The 18,783-nt window shown below is 37.7% G+C and overlaps 1 protein-coding gene and 1 long non-coding RNA gene across 2 annotated transcripts; both read right to left on the bottom strand.

The window, feature by feature from the left end:
• Positions 1-5,272: 5,272 nt before the first annotated feature.
• On the bottom strand, positions 5,273-6,219 carry LOC125313587. Its single transcript, XR_007197249.1, has 4 exons — positions 6,118-6,219; positions 5,888-6,040; positions 5,595-5,704; positions 5,273-5,325 (listed from the first exon to the last, which is right to left on the bottom strand). It is a non-coding gene; the product is annotated as an uncharacterized LOC125313587 (long non-coding RNA).
• Positions 6,220-6,264: 45 nt separating this feature from the next.
• Positions 6,265-9,586, bottom strand: LOC115733514 (disease resistance protein L6-like). The gene is made up of 5 exons (XM_048277931.1): positions 9,108-9,586; positions 7,627-8,728; positions 6,943-7,275; positions 6,430-6,862; positions 6,265-6,341 (listed from the first exon to the last, which is right to left on the bottom strand). The coding sequence occupies exons 1-5, from the start codon at positions 9,584-9,586 to the stop codon at positions 6,265-6,267; spliced, it is 2,424 nt and encodes an 807-aa protein (XP_048133888.1).
• Between the last annotated feature and the right edge of the window lie 9,197 nt (positions 9,587-18,783).

Here is an 18,783-nt window from a genome sequence, read left to right as displayed (position 1 = left end):
AACGTACGGAGGAGTCAATTTTCTGTCCCAACGTGCGTCGCGCCTCATGCTGGTTTTTGTCTTTGCTCCATAAGTCCAGCTTCTCTCGTACATGGGCCACATCTGTATTCCACGGGGCTGTACAGATTCATTTCATTTGTGTTTGTTTTCTCGTCGCCGCGGTGGAGCGGTGTTGTTTCTTGGCACAACCTGATCGATGACATCCTCGACGATCGCGGGTCTCATCTCGTCTAGCGTTGGTCCGACGGACCATGATGATGGCGTTCGATCGAGGGGCCTGAGTCGTGAATGAGCGGCGAAGCAGGACCACGTGAGCTCGAACATGGTTGGTTATTGCGTGCATTGGTAGTGCTCTCGTCGTGGGTGGTTTCATTTGAGAGAAGGGAGTCATGCAGATTAACCGTTAAATCAAGCCATCTTGGGAACAGACGATGACCTTGTCTTGCATCATTTCCACTGATCAGCCTTTGGGACGATAGTTGTAAGATTTTACCCTCTTTTTTTCTGACATACAGGAATTAGCATTAGTGGAAACCTGAAAAACTAAATTCCCTTCATCATTTCGAAAGATATATTGCTAGCAACTGTTACCATTCAAAGCACATTGTGCAAGAGACCAGCTAAGCCCTCGACACCTTATGATAAGTTAAAGAGTTTGTACGTCAAGGTAAAAAAGCTAGAGTACAAAACCAAAGTGTTAGAAAAAGATATATTGTCGTCAAATTTATATTTTTTTTTACTTGATGAGTTTGGCTGTCAATTCTACGCATTAACCGAGTTAGCCACGGTTTACCCGCACGTAAAGATCATGTAAATTTCTCTTTGTTGTTATCGAGAGAAAAGCTCAATTCAAGTCATCATATAGTGCTTTCGTCGGGGAGAGATTTTTTTTCCTGAAGCTCCGTTCTTAGTATAACCAGAAGGTGAATGACAGAGCTTCCGTCCCCGATTACAGCCTACACATTTGAGTATGCCCTTCGTTGTTTAAGGTGTAACAAATTTAACGAGGTATGGATATCGGCTTCAAATTTACAGTACAATCCAGTAGATTTCCAAGATCTCACATAAGAGATCAACGTGCAAATTGACAAAATTAATGCACTTGAATGTAGTAAAACTAGCATCAATTTGACCTTTTTTTTTTTTAAATATGTCGGCAACTTAATTTCACCAACCAAAACCATCAAAAGAGAATATACCTAAAGCACATCGAGCTCATGAAATAGATCGAAAGAAACCATTATCCCATTTCATGAGTAGTTTACAGCCATCCATCTTAAGGTAGAAAGTGGTTGCAAACATGGCGAGTAACTAACTATGCAAGGGTTCAAGTCTCAAGTTGACTTACCAAATTGTGATCCTAATTTAGTATTAAAAAAAAACGATTCTAGGAATGACAATAACGAATGTCGTGCTGAAATGACATAGGGCAATAAGCAATTTTTTTAAGTCTCAAAGCTTCCTGGACAACGGATCCGGTTGTAAATGCAGGACCTTTCAAGAATCGCATGCACTTCTTATTTGAAATTGCACTCCACTGCAGAGCATGTCATCTTAAATTTTTTGAGAAATGGTTGATTCTCCTAAGCAATGCCGGACATCGCATCATTTGAACCTCTTCAAGTTGAAACAGTCGGGCCTCACGTGTTATACTCTCTCTGCTAAGTGCTCCAACCCGATCAACTTACATTGAGGATGTCAAGGCCTTCAATCAACAATTCTTCTAGAGATTCTGGTAGTTTGTGATGAGCAAAATCCACATTACTATAATATTCTAGTGCAACTGACTTCCAACTTTTTAAACGAGTTGGATTAGGGAAAATCACCCTTTTTCGGGATTGAAGAGCTCCAGAATTCGTAGATTCCCCAAAATCCACATTACTACGATAATCTCTGCTATTGCAAAATTCTCCATTCCTAGTTCTGACAATCTTTTCAAGTTTGGGAGATTCATCACTATTCTCATCCACCAGCAAGATTGAACAAAAAAACTCGAGGGAAGCTTTGGGAGGCACAACAAATTAGCGCACTGGAGTTCTCGTCTTTTGAGTTGAGAAAGCTAATCAATATCTATTGATAAGGTGGTCGCAACATAAGACAACAAAGTCAAAGACTCTAGTTTATTTGATATGACAATGCACCATGGCAATTGTTCAACGGGTAAGGATCCAATCGAATGGCCAAATACAAGTTATTCAAACTTGTCGGGTTTGAGAAATTTGGAAATGTTGTCATCGATGTATAAATGTGTAAACCGACGAGACTTTCCGGAAGCCATGGCACTTCGGTATGCTTTGATCGTAGTCAATTTCAAGGCAGAATCTGCAAATGTCATTTATAATTTCAAGTGGCAAGCTTTCAGCGTGTGCTGCATTTAGTTCTCCAAGCTTTTAAAGCAACCATAAGGCACTAGGTATCTTTCCATTGGAACGGTTATTCGCCCTCACTTGTTTCTAACTTTTCATGTTTCCCATTGAGTCAGGTAGCTCTTTAATGCACGTGCAGGAGACATCGAACTCTAGTAGCGATTGCAGATTGCCATCCGAGTCAGGATGCCTCTATGCACATCTACATTTGTCTTCAAAGACAAGTATTCAAGGCTTGTAAGGGCTCCAGTCGATAGGGAAAGTTGTGTATTATGGTGCTTTTGAAAGATGGCCTTGGTAGAGATGTCAAATGACAAATGTAAGAGATTATCTTCATCAATGAACAATGCAAAGCACTAAGAATTTTGAGATCCTTTAGTGATCAATATTTAGCATTGAAGAATTCAGTGTGCCTGAATATCATAGATATTTCCCACGAGTGCATTCAATTGTTTCTTTTGGTCTAAATCATGAAATGGAAGAGAACACTTTTACTAGATAGTCTCTCTTTAATTGTATCAATCCCCTCATTTTTTTGTTTGGTAAAATTGATCCCTTCATTAACATTACCTGTTCAGTCAATTTCCTTTTCTGGAGATAGGAGATGAGTTGATTCTGCAAGTACTGAGTGCCCTTGAGCTCTAAAGTATCAAATTGTTAGAAACAAAGCAACAGTGCTCAAAATGTGAAAACTGATTGTAGATAATTTTGGCGATGGTCAACTTTACAACAATTTGTGCCTATCATGCTCATGAGTAAGACTACCTTGAGTACCATTTTCACATGGAAAGGTCCATGAACTGGTTTAGCAGGCGCAACTAAGACCATATGGGAACTGATAAGCCTCTCTCTATACACTTCTTCAAGCACACACAAATTTTTCTCCCCATCCGGACAAGACCTTCAAGTTTTTCATGGTTAAAGAATATTTGGGAACTGATAAGAAAGTTCTATTGAATATCAATGAAGAGAACACACGTGCAGATGAAGTGCAATGTTCATTCTTATGGCCCCACAAAAAAGATTAATCAACAATCAGTTTTGCTTAAATAGCCCTTTGACCCCCCAAAAACATTATACGATGCCCCATATTGCACGACGAGTCCCTCTGCCCTGCCCTAATGGTTTCTCTTCTCTGGAAAAGAAGGGCAAAAGATTCAACTGAAGCTTCACATCAAGCTCAACAGATTTACAATTTCATCCACAGGCAATGACTTCCCTCACTAATCTTCACGTTTCTGTCTCTACAAATGAATCCACAGTTTACCACCCCCAAGATTGTGAACGGGAATTTAGTCGACATTAAATGTCATCTTCATTTCCCTTTATTCAATCTTCATTTGTGCAGCTGCCCAATGAGCTACAGCTCCCTGCACAGAAAGATTTCTGTAAGTTTCTCGAACTCTAATTCCTCTCGGCAACATTAGAAACCAACCAGCAAAAAGGCTGGTCATTTGAGATATCTCCCATAGCACTTCTTGTCCATCTTAAAACCTAAAAGATTCCTCTAGCATAGCTTTAGGTGAATGGAAGGGCTTCTATTTCTGATAATCACCTAGGCATAACCATTTCTAGAAGTTGTAGGCCATAATGGAGATGAATCTTATCATATGTCCTACTCACCAGTAATACTGAAAGACTAGCCTTTGACTGTGAGATGATTTATGATACCTTGGAGAAGCTAGGTAGCTCCTCTCTCTTGTCACAGATGGAAGTTTTGCTGCGCCAACTATTGATGCCGCTACCGAAGGGAAATTCGCCTTTCCTCATTTTATAACTTCTCCCTAACATTTGCAAATCCCAGTAAGAAGCACACCTTTCCTGGAAAATGAACTGAGCATAAGCATATCAATACAGAGTGCCTGCTTCTTCACAGTTGCATCAATGAATGTCTTTTTTTTTTTTTTTGTCTAAACATCGATGAGTTAATTATGCTGTAAAGTTCCAGGATAAGAACCATAGTTATATGGCCTTCCAACACACATTCCATCAAATTGTTCGCCGTGTAATGAAGTTATCTCCAACGCCAAGCAAGGTTATCAACTTTGAAATATGTGAAGCAGCAAATTGACAGTGATCTCTAATGATTTGTTACATATCAAATAGAAAAGATGCAATCGACATGCATACCTCCAGCTGGGAAACACAAAAGCAAGGAGAAACCATCCAAAGAAAATATAGCTAAAAAAGAAAAAACCAAACTAGGGAAAGAGGACGAATATTTGTGCATATTTAAGAACTTATGGTTGTACAGAGCTATCATAATTTCGATACCTTCATCAGATTTTCAGTCATCAACTTGTGAAAAGGTAATTGAAAAGTGCATCTGAAACTTCTCTGTTCATATATGTGAAAGACTTTGATTGCAGAAAAGGGAGAACATTGATAGTCAGATGAAATAAGTTACCTCAATTTGTTTAAAATTTGAGCACGAGGAAACAATTTGTGGTCGTGCATCAAGAAGCTTTCAAGAGAATATGCAATTATTCCTCGTCTTCTTCTCCCTCAGTTTCATATACAGTTTTGTCCACTTCTCCCTCCAGTTCAGATTCAAATTTCCCTCTCTCGTGCCGCAGATACAGATTCATGACGTCGGTCAGACTCATATCACAAAATTCGATCGACTTCTCCGAGCAAAGAGAAGAAATTTCCTCCACATTTAATTTCTGGCAACCATTCACTACAACCTTTCGTAGTCCTGTCAAGCTCGGCAAATCAGGGAACTTTTGTAAAGATCCACAAGATTGAATTTCCAACATTTCCAATGATTGTGGTAGTTCGCCTTGAATCTCATCCAGATTACCACATTCTTCTATGCAAACCGATCGCAGCACTGTCAAGCTCGACAAATCAGGGAACTTCGGTAAAGATCCACAAGATCGAATCGTCAATAATTCCAAAGACTCTGGAAGTTCGCCTTGAATCTCAACCAGATCACCACATTCTTCTATGCAAACCTCTTGCAGCCCTGTCAAGCTCGACAAATCAGGGAACTTCTTTAAAGATCCACAAGATCGAATCTCCAATATTTCCAAAGACTCTGGAAGTTCGCCTTGAATCTCATCCAGATCACCACATTCTTCTATGCAAACCCATCGCAGCCCTGTCAAGCTCGACAAATCAGGGAACTTCTGTAAAGATCCACAAGATCGAATCTTCAAATTTTCCAATGATTGTGGTAGTTTCCATAGACTCTCAACCAGATCACCACATTCACCTAGGGAAAACCGTCGCAGCCCTGTCAAGCTCGACAAATCAGGGAACTTCTGTAAAGATCCACAAGATTGAATTTCCAATATTTCCAATGATTGTGGTAGTTCGCCTTGAATCTCAACCAGCTTACCAAATCCGGCTATGCGAACATCTCGCAGCTCTGTAAAGCTCGACAAATCCAGGAACTTCTGTAAAGATCCACTGTCATCCAAAGACAGTGGTAGTTCGCCTTCAATCTCGACCAGATTACCACAATGTGTTACGTGAAGACGCCTCAGTTTGTTTGAATTGCGTAGATCAGGTAGTACCTTCAACCGTTCAAGGTTATCAAGTGACAATTCTCGTAGGTTCTCCAAACAACCAAGGCCTTGAATCTCTGCAATTCCAGAGTGGACAATCTTGAGAGATGATAGTTTCTTCAAATTCGATAGATCCTCCATCGAGCGAAGTGACTCGCAATGCTCCAAACATATGGAGGATAGATTCTTCAAATTCGGTAGATCCTCCAATGAGCGAAGTGACTCGCAATGCTGCAAACTTAAGGAGGATAAACTTGAGGGAAGCCTCGGGAGGCGACCGAGATTAGGGCAGTCGAGGTGAAGGGACTTGAGATGAGGAGGGAGGCTAAGGTCTGTTGATACGGTGGCCACGTAATGAGAGTTCAGGCTCAGGGACTCCAGTTTGGTCAAGTCCACAATCCACCGTGGTATCCAATCTTCCCCAAGCCCATTAGATTTCCCACCATCACCAGATCGGGCGAATCTCAGATCCAATTCCTTTAAATCAGTGAGGTTCGAGATATCTGGAAACGTCTCCATCCGCAATTCACGCAAATGAAGAATAGTAAGACTTTCAGGAAGCCGCGGTAGTTTGGATATATCCGCCCGCTCCAATTTCAAGATGCTCAGGGATTTATTCTCGTAGATGCCAGGACCTATGTTTCCATGTAAACGCCCGAAACGTCCGGAGGCTTCTACTTGTTCGAGCTTCCCAATATTCCAAAATGCGTCGGGTATTTTGCTTATGTTAGTGCACCCCATCTTCACCACTTTCAAATTCCTCAACTCTCCGATGGAACGGGGTAGTTCTTCGATCCCCGTCAAGGATATATCCAACTCAATCAGCGACGTCAATTCTCCGATTGATATCGGAAGCCTCGTCAACGAGTGGCACTGTGCCGGAGATAGGTATTCCAGGCGTGTAAGACCTCTACCCGGATCGTCTGGTAAACTCTCAAGCCTATTACAGTTGGACAAATCCAGAACTTTCAATCTCTTCATCGTCTGTAAAAGAAAAATCATGCAAAGGTTACTTTTGAATCCAATAAGACGAAATAATAAGTGTCGTCTAGTATGTGACATACCCGCATGTGGCTCCACCCTTTCCAATCATGCCTAATAGTACTCTTTGATAGATTAAGAATAACCACATTTTCCATGGAGAAATTTGCAATGTTAAATGTTGGGGGAATATCGGGCCACGAAAGCCAACGTAGTTGAGGGACGAGAACCGACTTCTCAAGACCATTTGATGGGTTTCCGTGCCAAAGAAGCTTATCTTCTGCACGAAAACTTCCTTCCCAACCGTCCACTTCAAGGAATTTTAGCTTTGACAGGCTCTCAAAGCCCTCGTATGTAAAACGACGCCCCCACTCATGGTCCAACTTGAGACGAAGAGCTTGCACTTCTTTACATCCCTGCCCAAAGGAAAAAATTTAATAACAAAAAAAAAAAAATCGAAGGGGAACGCATTTATTCAAATCCGCTATATTAGGCAGCTGTGTTCGGTACTATCATTCTTTTTCTCCCCGTCCGAAGGGAAAATTTAAAAACAAAAAATTTGAAGGGAAACGCATTTATTCAAGTCCACTCTATTAAGCGATTGAGTTCGGTGCTATTATTCATATAATCTTAAAAGAGCTAAAAAGAAGACGGGGGAAAAAAAGATTGAGGAAGTCGTAATGGTGCTAGACAATACAACAAGGAACTGCCTTTTTATTCCAAAAAAAAAACATAAACTTTTATGCGGGGGAGGGGGATGATTTTACCTTATGTCTCGTGAGCAAATCCAATCCTTCCTCGGGATCCCACACTCTACTCTGCTTCTCCTTCTGCGTGCCTCTTTCTTCACGAACCATTGCTCTTCCAAGGTCTCTTAATTGGTCGTGCATCCATACTTTATTATACTCGTTGATCTTTATCAAAGACATGTTCTGCAAAACTTTCATGTCTACTATCGGGAAAAAATCAGATTCATCCCAGAAATGAACCAGAATGTCTTTGTCATATCCAATGAAAAGACAAGCTATATCGAGGAATATAAGCTTTTGCCAAGAATCTAATGCATCATAGCTTATTTTCAGTTTACTCCGAACATCATCACGAGGAACTCTTTCAAGCTTCACCAATTCGGCGTCCCACATATCCTTATCCTTTCCAACGCGACCCAAACGTGAACCAATGACCTCAAGAGCAAGCGGAAGACCTCCAGCAATTTCTACCGCCTTCTTGGATCGGTCGATATAATCGTCCCAAGGAGTATCTCTTCCGAAAGCATGTTTGCTAAAAAGTTCAAGAGATCGAGTGGGATTCATAAGGCTAAGCTCATAACTCTTGTCCACCTCGGGAACATCAAGAATACCTTTGTTTCTTGTAGTAATAATAATTTTGGTCCCTTTGCCAAACCAATCACGCTTACCTATAAGTGTGGATATATGATTCCCTTCTTCGGCATCATCGAGAAGGAGGAGGACCATTTTATTGGACAACCTTTCTTTAATTGTCCGAATCCCTTCATCACTGTCTTTTATAACCACACATTTCTCTTTGAGGATGTCAGAGATGAGCTGTTCCTGCAAGCGTTGAATGCCCTTACTTTTTGACGTTTCTCGAATATCGCGAAGAAAGCAGCAGTTCTTAAAGTTGTCTGAAAGCTTATTGTAGATAATTTTGGCGATTGTTGTCTTTCCGATGCCACCCATCCCATGGATTCCTATAATCCGTGTTTCACTTGTCTCAGCACCTATCATTTCCATGATTGCATCCACTTGGTTGTCGACACTGACCAAGTAATCAGATACCGCCAAATAATCCTTTTTCAATTCTTTGAAAACCTCCTCGGTGAGTTCTTTTGCAAACTCTCCTTCTCGCCTGGTGTTTGTATGACGTCAAAAGGTGCCGAGTTAGAAAATTGGGTTCAACCATCCTATATTCTGACAAGACCAAATTGAAAATTACAGACCTATCCGACATGTGCTCTTCGAGGATTTATTTTTTTATTGTGCATGAATTAGCGCTGGTACTATGGGTTAATGAGTGACGTAAACTAAAAATATGTCGTTTGAAATGAAAAAGGGACAAATTCAGGACTGAGCGATTATTTAGCGCGATTTCTGCAACATGATCTTTAACAGAAAAAAAAAAATTCAATTTCAACCGATCTAACACATATGTAGAAAAAGAAAGCAATTGAAATGCATATAATTGTAAAGATATAAGCCACATCAGATGAAATGCCAAAAACGGTCACCTGTTCTCCCCCTTGCTATGCAGGTCCCATCCGTGTACAAACGATACTTCTTTAAGGGCAGCCTTCCACTCACTTATAGTCTTCTTGTCATATCGCGTCTTCTTTTCATGGGAACGAAAGGCCTCTTCGTAACCCCCGGTTTGGTATCGAACTTCTTTAGGATCCACATCATAAAAAATGGGCATGATCTTTTGTCCCTTAGATTTCTTGCACTCGACCATCTGCGCTACCTCCTTGAGACACCATATGCTAGACGCATAATTTTTGGAAAAGATAGGAATTGAGATCTTTGATTGATTAATTGCTTCGAGAAGTTCTTGGACAAACTCTTGCCCCTTGCCGAGATTTTTGTCGTCCTTATAAACGCGGATTCCCTTACCTATCATATTAGTGTATAGGACGTCGGCAATACCTGATCGAGCATCTGGTCCTCTGAAACTCAAGAATACTTCGTGGTCATATCCGGACGAAGTAGCCATTCCGTGACTACAAGAAGAGCATGTCCCTGTTGCAAAGTAATCACAGATGCGTCGTTTTTTTGTACTTCTCTCCATTGATCTCACTTGATCTCCCCTTCAAGAAAGAAATTGAACAGGATAGCAGCAAAAGCAGTGGGAGCGAGTGATGGAAAAGTTTGGAAGCCGAAACTAACAAATGGAGATCTCTCTGTAGGTCACTAAACTTGGAAACGAGGATTGGCTAAAAAATGCAGAGAGTCGAGGGCCAGTTTGCTCGAATTGGTCAAATAAGAAAGAAAGATTTATTGCAGCCTGTCGAAGTTTGGCAAAATGCAGGTTTTTCAACCCATCAAAAAAGACAGAGTGGGGCCCTTCCCAACCCCATTCTCCTCTTTTCTCTGCACCATCGTAACGCAACTGAAATTCTTTTCTTGCTCGTTCTTTTTGTATTATAGGAATTTTAATTAAAGTTAATATAATGAAAAATCCTGAACTGATAAATAAATTTATTCTAAATTAATTTTTTAATCATAAAATATCTCAAACTAATGTATTCGTGATAAATTTTTTTAATCATGTAAAATCCTAAATTAGCATATTTGTAACAAATTCACTATTCATTATTTTATCCGAAATTTTACTGTTAAATTGCTGAATAGAATGACATGTAGAAGTTGACAGACGTACTAGTTTTGGAGTTTTCATCTTATGTTTGTTACGAGTGTACCAATTTAGGATCCGCAATTTAACGTACAATAAGGCAGGGAAATTTTGTAACAACCGTGTTAATTTGGAGTTTTTGGTGTTTAAAAATTAATTTACAATAAATTTGACACAAACGTATCATTTTAAAATTTTTCAAGATCAAAAAATTAATTTGAAATAAATTTATCATTAATGTATTAATTTGAGATTTTTCATGATATATTAACGTATTAATTATCATGTGATTGAGTTTTTTTTTTTTTTTTGTCAGATGTGATTGAGTTCACATGCACCGATTTGGGGTGAATTGTTCGTCGGGTCCCACCCCATTCATCTGTATACATGAGCCCAGACACAGGATATCACCGCTCCCCTATGGCCATGTGACCACCGACAGACACGTGACAGCACGCGCCTTCCATCCGTGACCATGACCCCTGTTCTTTCCTCTGCTCCTCCCTCACCAATCGGTCGCATTTGTCTTTAGCTATGGCCGAAATTACCCAAATGCCCTCGTGAGAGTTGGAATTATTTATCTTTTTTCTCTTTCGGCATTGAGTTTAACGATGAAAGGAGCTGAAGGCCCCTCTCCGTTGCTTAAAAAGAAAAAAAAATCCGAGCGAATTAACTGAGTCGTGCCGCGGCCCATTTACTTTCTACACCCCTCATTGAATGCACCCCCCCCCACCCCCCCGGCCTCTCCTCTCCCTCCCTCACACCTCATGTGAAGAGAAATTCGAACCTCCAATGTAATTAAGATTAATTAATATATTTATGATAAATTTATCTTAAATTATTTTTTTTATCATAAAAAATTTCAAATTAGTGTACATATAATAAATTTATCTCAAACCAATACATCTGTGATGAATTTACCCTTCATCAAATTGTTAAGTTTGATGTTACGTGGCAGTTCGTGGGTGTACCATTCTAGGGTTTTTACCCTTTGTTTGTCACAAATGTATCATTTTGGGATTTTTTATTATAGTAACTCAGTTTAACGTCGGGTAAATTTGTCACATGTGTATCAATTCGAGATTTTTCGTGATAAAAAAATTAATTTGGGGTAAATTTTTTACGGCTATACCAATTTAGGATTTTTTATGATAAAAAAAATCGTTTATGGTAAATTTGTCTTAGGTATACCATTTTGAGATTTTTTGTGATAAAAAAAATGATTTTGGATAAATTTTTTCACGGATGTGCCAGTTTGCGATTTTTCATGGTATTGTGCTGTCTTTGATAGTACCGTAAGTAAATATTTTCTATAAAAAAAAAGGGGGAAAATAGCAGAAGATGCATGGTTCCGAAGTATCCAGGGATATTATGTTATGTTGTTAAAGAGATTAATTAGTAATGCAGGAGGAGGAGGAGGAGACTGGGCGGAAAGTTCATTGTGGCCGTGCGAGGCCAGCGAGCTCCGCCGATCGCAACTCCTATGGACATAATAGGTCCCCGAGCTCCGCGCGGAAAGGAAAAAAGTGATGAAGTCATAGAAGACGACTCTAGCGGTCAAAGTTTAATTTTTTTTGTTTTTTCCTGGAAGACTTGACTCGAGCAAATTTTAGAGATGTAGAAGCGAGATAATCCCGGTGATGGATGGATGAGCAGACCTCCTCAAAGTTGCCGACAAGTGCATGAGCGATGTGAATGCGCCAACACCGGCCAGACTGGACCTTCAGATTTCGATTCGGTACAGATGTTGATTGCACGAACCGATTGATACTTGATAAGGACAGGACAACAACGCGGAAGAGGAAGCACATGGTGGGGCAACTGAGCAGATTAAAAAGAAAACATCTTGCTAGATCCGCAAAAACGTTCCATTCCTTTTTTTTTTTTGGTTTTTTCCTGTAAGACTTGACTTGAGCAAATTTTCGGCACGAACCCAACTCCTCTCTTTTCTCTGCACCATCATAACGCAGTTGCAATTCTTATACTCTTTATTGGTCAAATTTGCGCGGCTACTTCGCACTCAGACTTATCCCAGATTGCAGGGATGACTCTGCACGAGGCACGCTTGCTTCTTTGGCCGTGCATAATTGTACCGTCACTTCCTTCCAGTCGGGCCCGTTTTGGGGAAAACCGCCTTCAATTTGTTCTTTTTTTGCGCAGTCCGATTCTATGAAATTGCCATCCATGCAAGTTTGGAATAATATGGCAATTTCAATCCCGACGTGGGCTGGAAATCCATCCTTCTATTTGGAATAATCTTGTTTAAGTATTTATGTAAATCGATATTTGAAGTGTCGGTAGAGATTTAGGAACTTTGGATTTAAAAAAAAAAAAAGCCAGAATGTACTTGACCATAATGTTTGATGTGCTCAATATAATGACGTCATGACTTTTGATACACGTTCAATGCAATTCATGTACTACATAAAAAGTTTTCAATATTGACTAAATTGATAATGCGTAAATAGTTTAGAAATTATATCGAATCAATTTGAAATTCGGCGATTACATTATATCCCGAATTAAATTTTAAGTAAGTATCATTTAGTTATATCATCACTCTTCTCATCTAACCGACGACGGCTGACCGCTCGCACTGCATCCACCGCCGTAATCACGCGCACCCATCCTTTAGCTTTTATGATACTCCAGTGAACTTTTGTTTTGGTGATCAAAAGTCCAAAAGTCTCGTTGCAGATATTTTGGAATCAGACTTCTTCCATTCGAATTGAAATTGAGCTTTCCTCCATTTACCTCGAAAGCTCCGGTAAAAAATAAAGGGTTAATACCATGAAAAATCCTAAACTGGTACACCTGTGACAAATTTACCCTAAATTATTTTTTTGACCACGAAAAACCCCAAACTGGTACATCTGTGACAAATTTACCCCAAAATATTTTTTTGACCACCAAAAATCCTAAACTGGTATATCTATGACAAATTTACCATAAACTAATTCTTTTGACCACGAAATGCCCTAAACTGCTACACCTGTCACAAATTTACCCAGTTAAATTGATTTAATATAACGAAAAATCTCAAATTGATAAATCCGTGACAAGCAGATGGTCAAAACTCCATACTGGTATACCCGTCAACCGTCACGTGTCACCAAATCAACAGTTTGACAGTTAAATTTAACGAAAATTAACGGAGGGTAAATTTGTCACATATGTACCAGTTTAGGGTAAATTTGTCACAGGTATACCAATTTGGAGTTTTATGTGATCAAAAAAATAATTTGGGGTAAATTTGTCACAAGTGTACCAGTTTGGGGTTTTCCTTGGTATTAACCCAAAAATAAAATAAAGGAAACTAGGTGGAATCCACTGCCTAACTCCTACTCTTTCAAAGGAAAAAAAAAAAAGGCCTTTCGGATTGATGCGGGGCCCACTATCAAGACCTTTGCTCCTCCACCACAGAAACATTAAGGAACCGAAAAAAAAAATCGATGCATCTATTAAGGCTTAAGACCTTTTGTATTGATGTGGGTCCCGCTATCAAGACCTTTGTTCTTTCACCACATAATTTTCATTTTTGGTCTAACACCATAGAAATATTAAAGAACTAAAAAATGCATCTTATTAAAGAATATATATATACTAACCAGCGTATTCATCTATAAGTTTAAGATCTTAAAAGATTATATGGTATTAGAGAACGAGATTCTGAGTTTAAATCTTTTCACCGTTACCAAACAGGCCCTTAGAAGACCTTATTATCTAAGTAAGTCTTTTTTTAATGGTTTGATTTATCTAATTGAAGCAATTGCCAACCATAATCGCACCAATAATGCAAATGCCATATATAAATTGATAAGTCATTGTCCAGGATCAGTATTCACGCGCTTAGAGTCATCCAAGAAACAATAAAAAGAAATGAAAGAAAAAGGACAAGTGCTGTCATAGGTCAGACATTCTGAATCGATCTATTAAAATTATTTGTCAAATCTACCTTATCGACATCCTTCTGTAATATCTAAACTAACTTGAAAAAGTTAAAATGTCATGAGATTTTTAAAGAAAATTAAGATTTCATCACATAATATTAACTGAAAGCTTATATTCTTCGTGATAACATCGAATGTTTAGGACAATTTTAGCAGCAAGCGGAAAGTTCAAGATTCTCTAGAACATTAGGCTAATGCGATCCGGAAAAGTTTCACTTCTTCCAAAAATGATTTTTTTTAAGTATTAATACGATGAAAACCCCAAATTTATATATTTATGATAAATTTATCTCAAATTATTTTTTGATTGTGAAAAATCTCAAACTAGTACATTTATTATAAATTTATCTTAAACTATTTTTTGACCATAAAAAATCCTAAACTGGTACACTTGTAGCAATTTTATCCTAAACTAATTTTTTGACCGTGAAAAATTTCAAACCTGGAATACCTGTGATAAATTTACCATTCGTCAAATTGGGTTAATACTATGAAATCTCAAATTGATATAACCGTGATAAACAGAGGATAAAAAACCTAAATCGGTACACTTATGAGCTGCCACATGCTATCTAACTTAGCAATTTGACTGTTAAATTTAACAAAGACTAACGGAGGGTAAATTTGTCATAAGTGTATCAGTTTAGATAAATTTCTCACAAGTGTATCAATTTAAAGTTTTTATGATAAAAAATAGTTTGGAGTAAATTTATCATAGGTAGTTTAGGATTTTTTGTGGTATTAATCTCTTTTTTTATAAAGAAAAGAAAAATATTCAAATTTTCACGCTTTTATAATATCTAGGTTCATAGATTTGTATATTTACTTGCTAAATTCTAAATTAAGGTTTGATCATATCAATTAATATAACCTATACTTATTTGTCAAACTTCAAATGATGGAGACCGTGTAAAAGTGCACATCTTCTCGAACAAAATTGGAAAAGAAATCCATAATTGTTAGCTTGAAGCCATTTATTGGCAGACCACAACCGTCGTTCACGGCGAAATTGCCCCAGAGAATCCCGAGGAAAGATCTTGTTAAAAGCAAAAGTGGTAGTGGAAAAGGTACAAAGCAATAAAGCAAAGGAAAAAGAAGATGGGACATCCTAACGTGGAAAAGAAGGGCCACCAGTACTTTCGCGTGCCCTTTGTGCTGTCCCCAACATTTTAGTCAAAAGAAAGTTTCTTTAAGAAACGCACAAGTATAAAGATTCATATTTGTTTTTTTGGGTCAGAAAAGGTTCATAATTAAAGTACTGTCACTTTCTTCATTTTTTTTTTATTTTGACTAAATCACCTTCGAACAAGGGAGATTTAATATCACAAAAAATCGGTATATTTATAATAAATTTATCCTTCAATTAATTTTTTGATAAAAAAATAAAAATACAATTACCGGGTAAATAAACTAGTGGGATTCTACAAACATCGTCAATTGGATCTTCTATTTTGCTGTTGTCATATTCGAAGCAAATCATCAAATTATCAATGGTGATAGAAATTTTCCTACTACATTGGTAAATTCGGGGAGGAGTTGCTAATTTACTATTTCATTGGGATGTTACTAAATTTTGAACAAAAATGGTAATATTGTTCTGACTTTTATCAATCATTTCTATTTTTCAGGAGTATCATGATCATTCAATTATAATGCTTTCAAATTATTTTACAATTTATTTAGTAATTTATGACTTCATTGGACTGTTGATAAGTTCTTAATATTGCCAGTAATTTACTTATGACAGTGATAAAATCTTGGAAGATTTGGTAATTTCTTACTTCATCGACACATAGGTAAATATCTACTAGTGTTGGTAATTCACTAGGGATTTGCCCGGCAATTAAGTTATTGCTGACATTTTCTTTATCAATAAGGAAGGCTTCGGACTCCAGCTTGCTTTCACAAGTACTCAAAGCCCAAGTTTTGAAGTTTCTCGAATGTTTTCGAATAAAAGCGACAATCCTCATAATCATACGAAAGAATGTAGATGGTTTTGGCAATAGCCGTCTTTTCAATGCCACCCATCTCACGGAATCCAACCATCCATGTTTCACTTGTCAAAGTGCCTATTGTTTCCATGATCACATCCACATGTCGCTCGACACCGATCAAGTAGCCTGTTACTAGCGAGATAAGCCTGTCTCGAACTTATTGAAATCCTTTTGGGCAAATCTGTTTGTGGACTCGCCTTCTCGCCTAATGTCTGCCTGAGATAAAAGGAAAAAGGAATTAAAAGATTGTGTTGAAACAAACTATGTCCCGACATGACGAAATTAGAAACTGCAAGCCTAGATGAAATGAATTCCCTAGATAAAACAATTTGGTCATGGATGAATTAGCCCTTGTAGCGAGAGTTAATGAATAAGGATATGTACCGGAAAAATGCGGTTTGAATTAAGATCAATCCACGCTTCTTTATCAGTGTGATTTAAGGTGTCTTACTTCAATAAGCAAAACCCAAGAAAAGGTTCAGCTAAAACGCATCAAACTTTAATGAAACAAGGCACACATCGCACGTCATTAAACTTAGGGCCTGTTTGATAATGTGTTTTTTTCCAAAAATGTTATTCTAATTAGAATCAATTTTTTTGATTCTATTCCTTGATAAATTTTAGAGAATCAAAACGTGTTTGTCAACAACATAAAATTTCTTTTCGTGGAACAGAACCCGATTGGTAAATGCACAAAATTTCTATACCGAAAAATAATTTATCTTCCCAATTTATCATTTAAATCGAGTAATTACATAATTATATTTGATGACATTCCTTAGATTCCACAATTGTAACCCTCTTACACCATGACATATTTTTGGCCAAAATAGGGATGGTTCGGATTTATTCTTTGGAAGGATAATACACTAAAATTGTTGTTTTCCCAGACTTCTTATGAGGCTATGCATATACCAAGGATGAAAGATGCGTCTTTGATTATCTTTTATTGCTTAGAATGAATAAAATCCATCTTTTCCACATAGGTGAATTAGTTTTATCCTTGGATACTATGCAGATGATCACTAATGTAGCACGGTACTTTAGCAACAAATCATGTAAAGTTTAGGAAAAATTGAAAGGCAAAATCACAAAAAAAAAAAAAAAAAAAAAGATTGGCCAGTTAAATGGACTCATTTCTTATTTTTTGATAATTTTTTGGAAATTTTTGGAACGATTTTCCCATGAGAGAAAAAATCGTATTTTGGGGGAAATCGGAAGGCAAAATCATCACAATGACCAGTTGAAATGACCCATTTTTGAGAATTTTTTGGGATATTTTTTTTTTATGTTTTCCAATTTTTTAGAATTTTTATGAATTTTCCATTTATGAATTTTTTAATCATTTTTTAATTTATTTTTTATTAATGTTTTAAATTTTTTATTAAAAATTATCCAAACTAGGTCGAGTTGACCTAGGCCACACCTCGTTGGTGCCCAGCAAAAGTGAGAGAAGACTACCGTTATCTTGTTATTCTAAAATGCGTCCTTTTTTTAAAGAAATAATTTTTTTTTGTTTCTTATATTTTGTTCAAAAGTATTTTCGGGAGCATAATCATAATCATAATCAAATGCGTTATCAAATATATTTCTGATTTTTTTTTTTTTTTCGGGAACATAATCAGAGGAACAGAAATTACCTTACAAACCCTTAGAAGCCAGAATTGGCCAAACATGCTGAAAGTCGAATTTGCTACAATTGGTCAATAAAAATGATTAATTGCAACATCACTCCGACCCGTCAAAGTTGACTAATGCACTTTGTTTGACACCTAATGAATGAACTAAGGTTCATCTGTGCAACAATATGGACAGATTCTTCCATGCTTTTCAACACCTAGTGCATATTTGGACAGTCCTAGATTAACATCGTTGGGCATTCCTTTCTAGCGTTTGTTCACATGGCATAAAGTCTTAAGTCTTCAGAAAATCATTAGCAGAAGGCTCCAAGCTCATAGACTTTGATTAAGAAAAGACTTGATTCCTACAGAATGTCATGAAGTTTCCTCTTCCAGATGAAGTTTTCAAAGATGCCGATGAATTGGTCACATAAGAATGATTTATTGCAGCCTGTCAAAGTCAACAAATGCAGGTTTTTCGACAGGAGATTGGGCCCTTTCCAACCCAACTCTTCTCTTTTCCCGGGAAAATTTCAAGTGCTTTTATTTTTTCAAATAAAAATATGAGATAGATTTTATTTCAAATGAAAACATAAAGTGTCGTTATTATCTAAAAAAAAAGGGTCTGAAGTGGCTATGGTTATTTCAAACAAGGACTTGACCTAGCCGAACGGCCAAATTTTCCGGCCGATCAAGGATATTTTTGTAAAAATATAAATTTAATTTTTTGTTAAATCAAATTAAAAAAGAAAAATAGAAAGTAAAAAAAAAAAGAAAGAAAGAACAAAGGCGAGAGGACTGACCTCCCCGCTCATGGCCGTCGGGGTCGCTGGAGCCTCGGTGAGGGCCTACAGGTCGGCGGGATCACCGGCCCTCGTCGAGGCACCGACGACCCCGACAGCCTTGTGTTCTTTCTTTTTTTTTTCAATTTTTTAAATATCCTAAAAATAGAAAAAGGAAAAAATAAAATAACATAGTAAATTATCAAAATGCCC

The sequence above is a fragment of the Rhodamnia argentea genome, chromosome 1 (assembly GCF_020921035.1).
Source record: "Rhodamnia argentea isolate NSW1041297 chromosome 1, ASM2092103v1, whole genome shotgun sequence".
Lineage (NCBI taxonomy): Eukaryota > Viridiplantae > Streptophyta > Magnoliopsida > Myrtales > Myrtaceae > Rhodamnia > Rhodamnia argentea.
This window is presented reverse-complemented; position numbering and strand designations above follow the sequence as displayed.

Bases quoted from the DNA above. Each gene is read 5' to 3' on its own strand.
- LOC115733514 (XM_048277931.1), bottom strand. From the start codon at position 9,586: ATGGCTACTTCGTCCGGATATGACCACGAAGTATTCTTGAGTTTCAGA. The intron at 7,276-7,626 runs GTAAAATCATCC...TCCTTTGGGCAG, and splicing joins ATTTGCTCACGAGACATAAG to GGATGTAAAGAAGTGCAAGC. The intron at 6,342-6,429 runs GTCTTACTATTC...ATTGGATCTGAG, and splicing joins ACTACCGCGGCTTCCTGAAA to ATTCGCCCGATCTGGTGATG.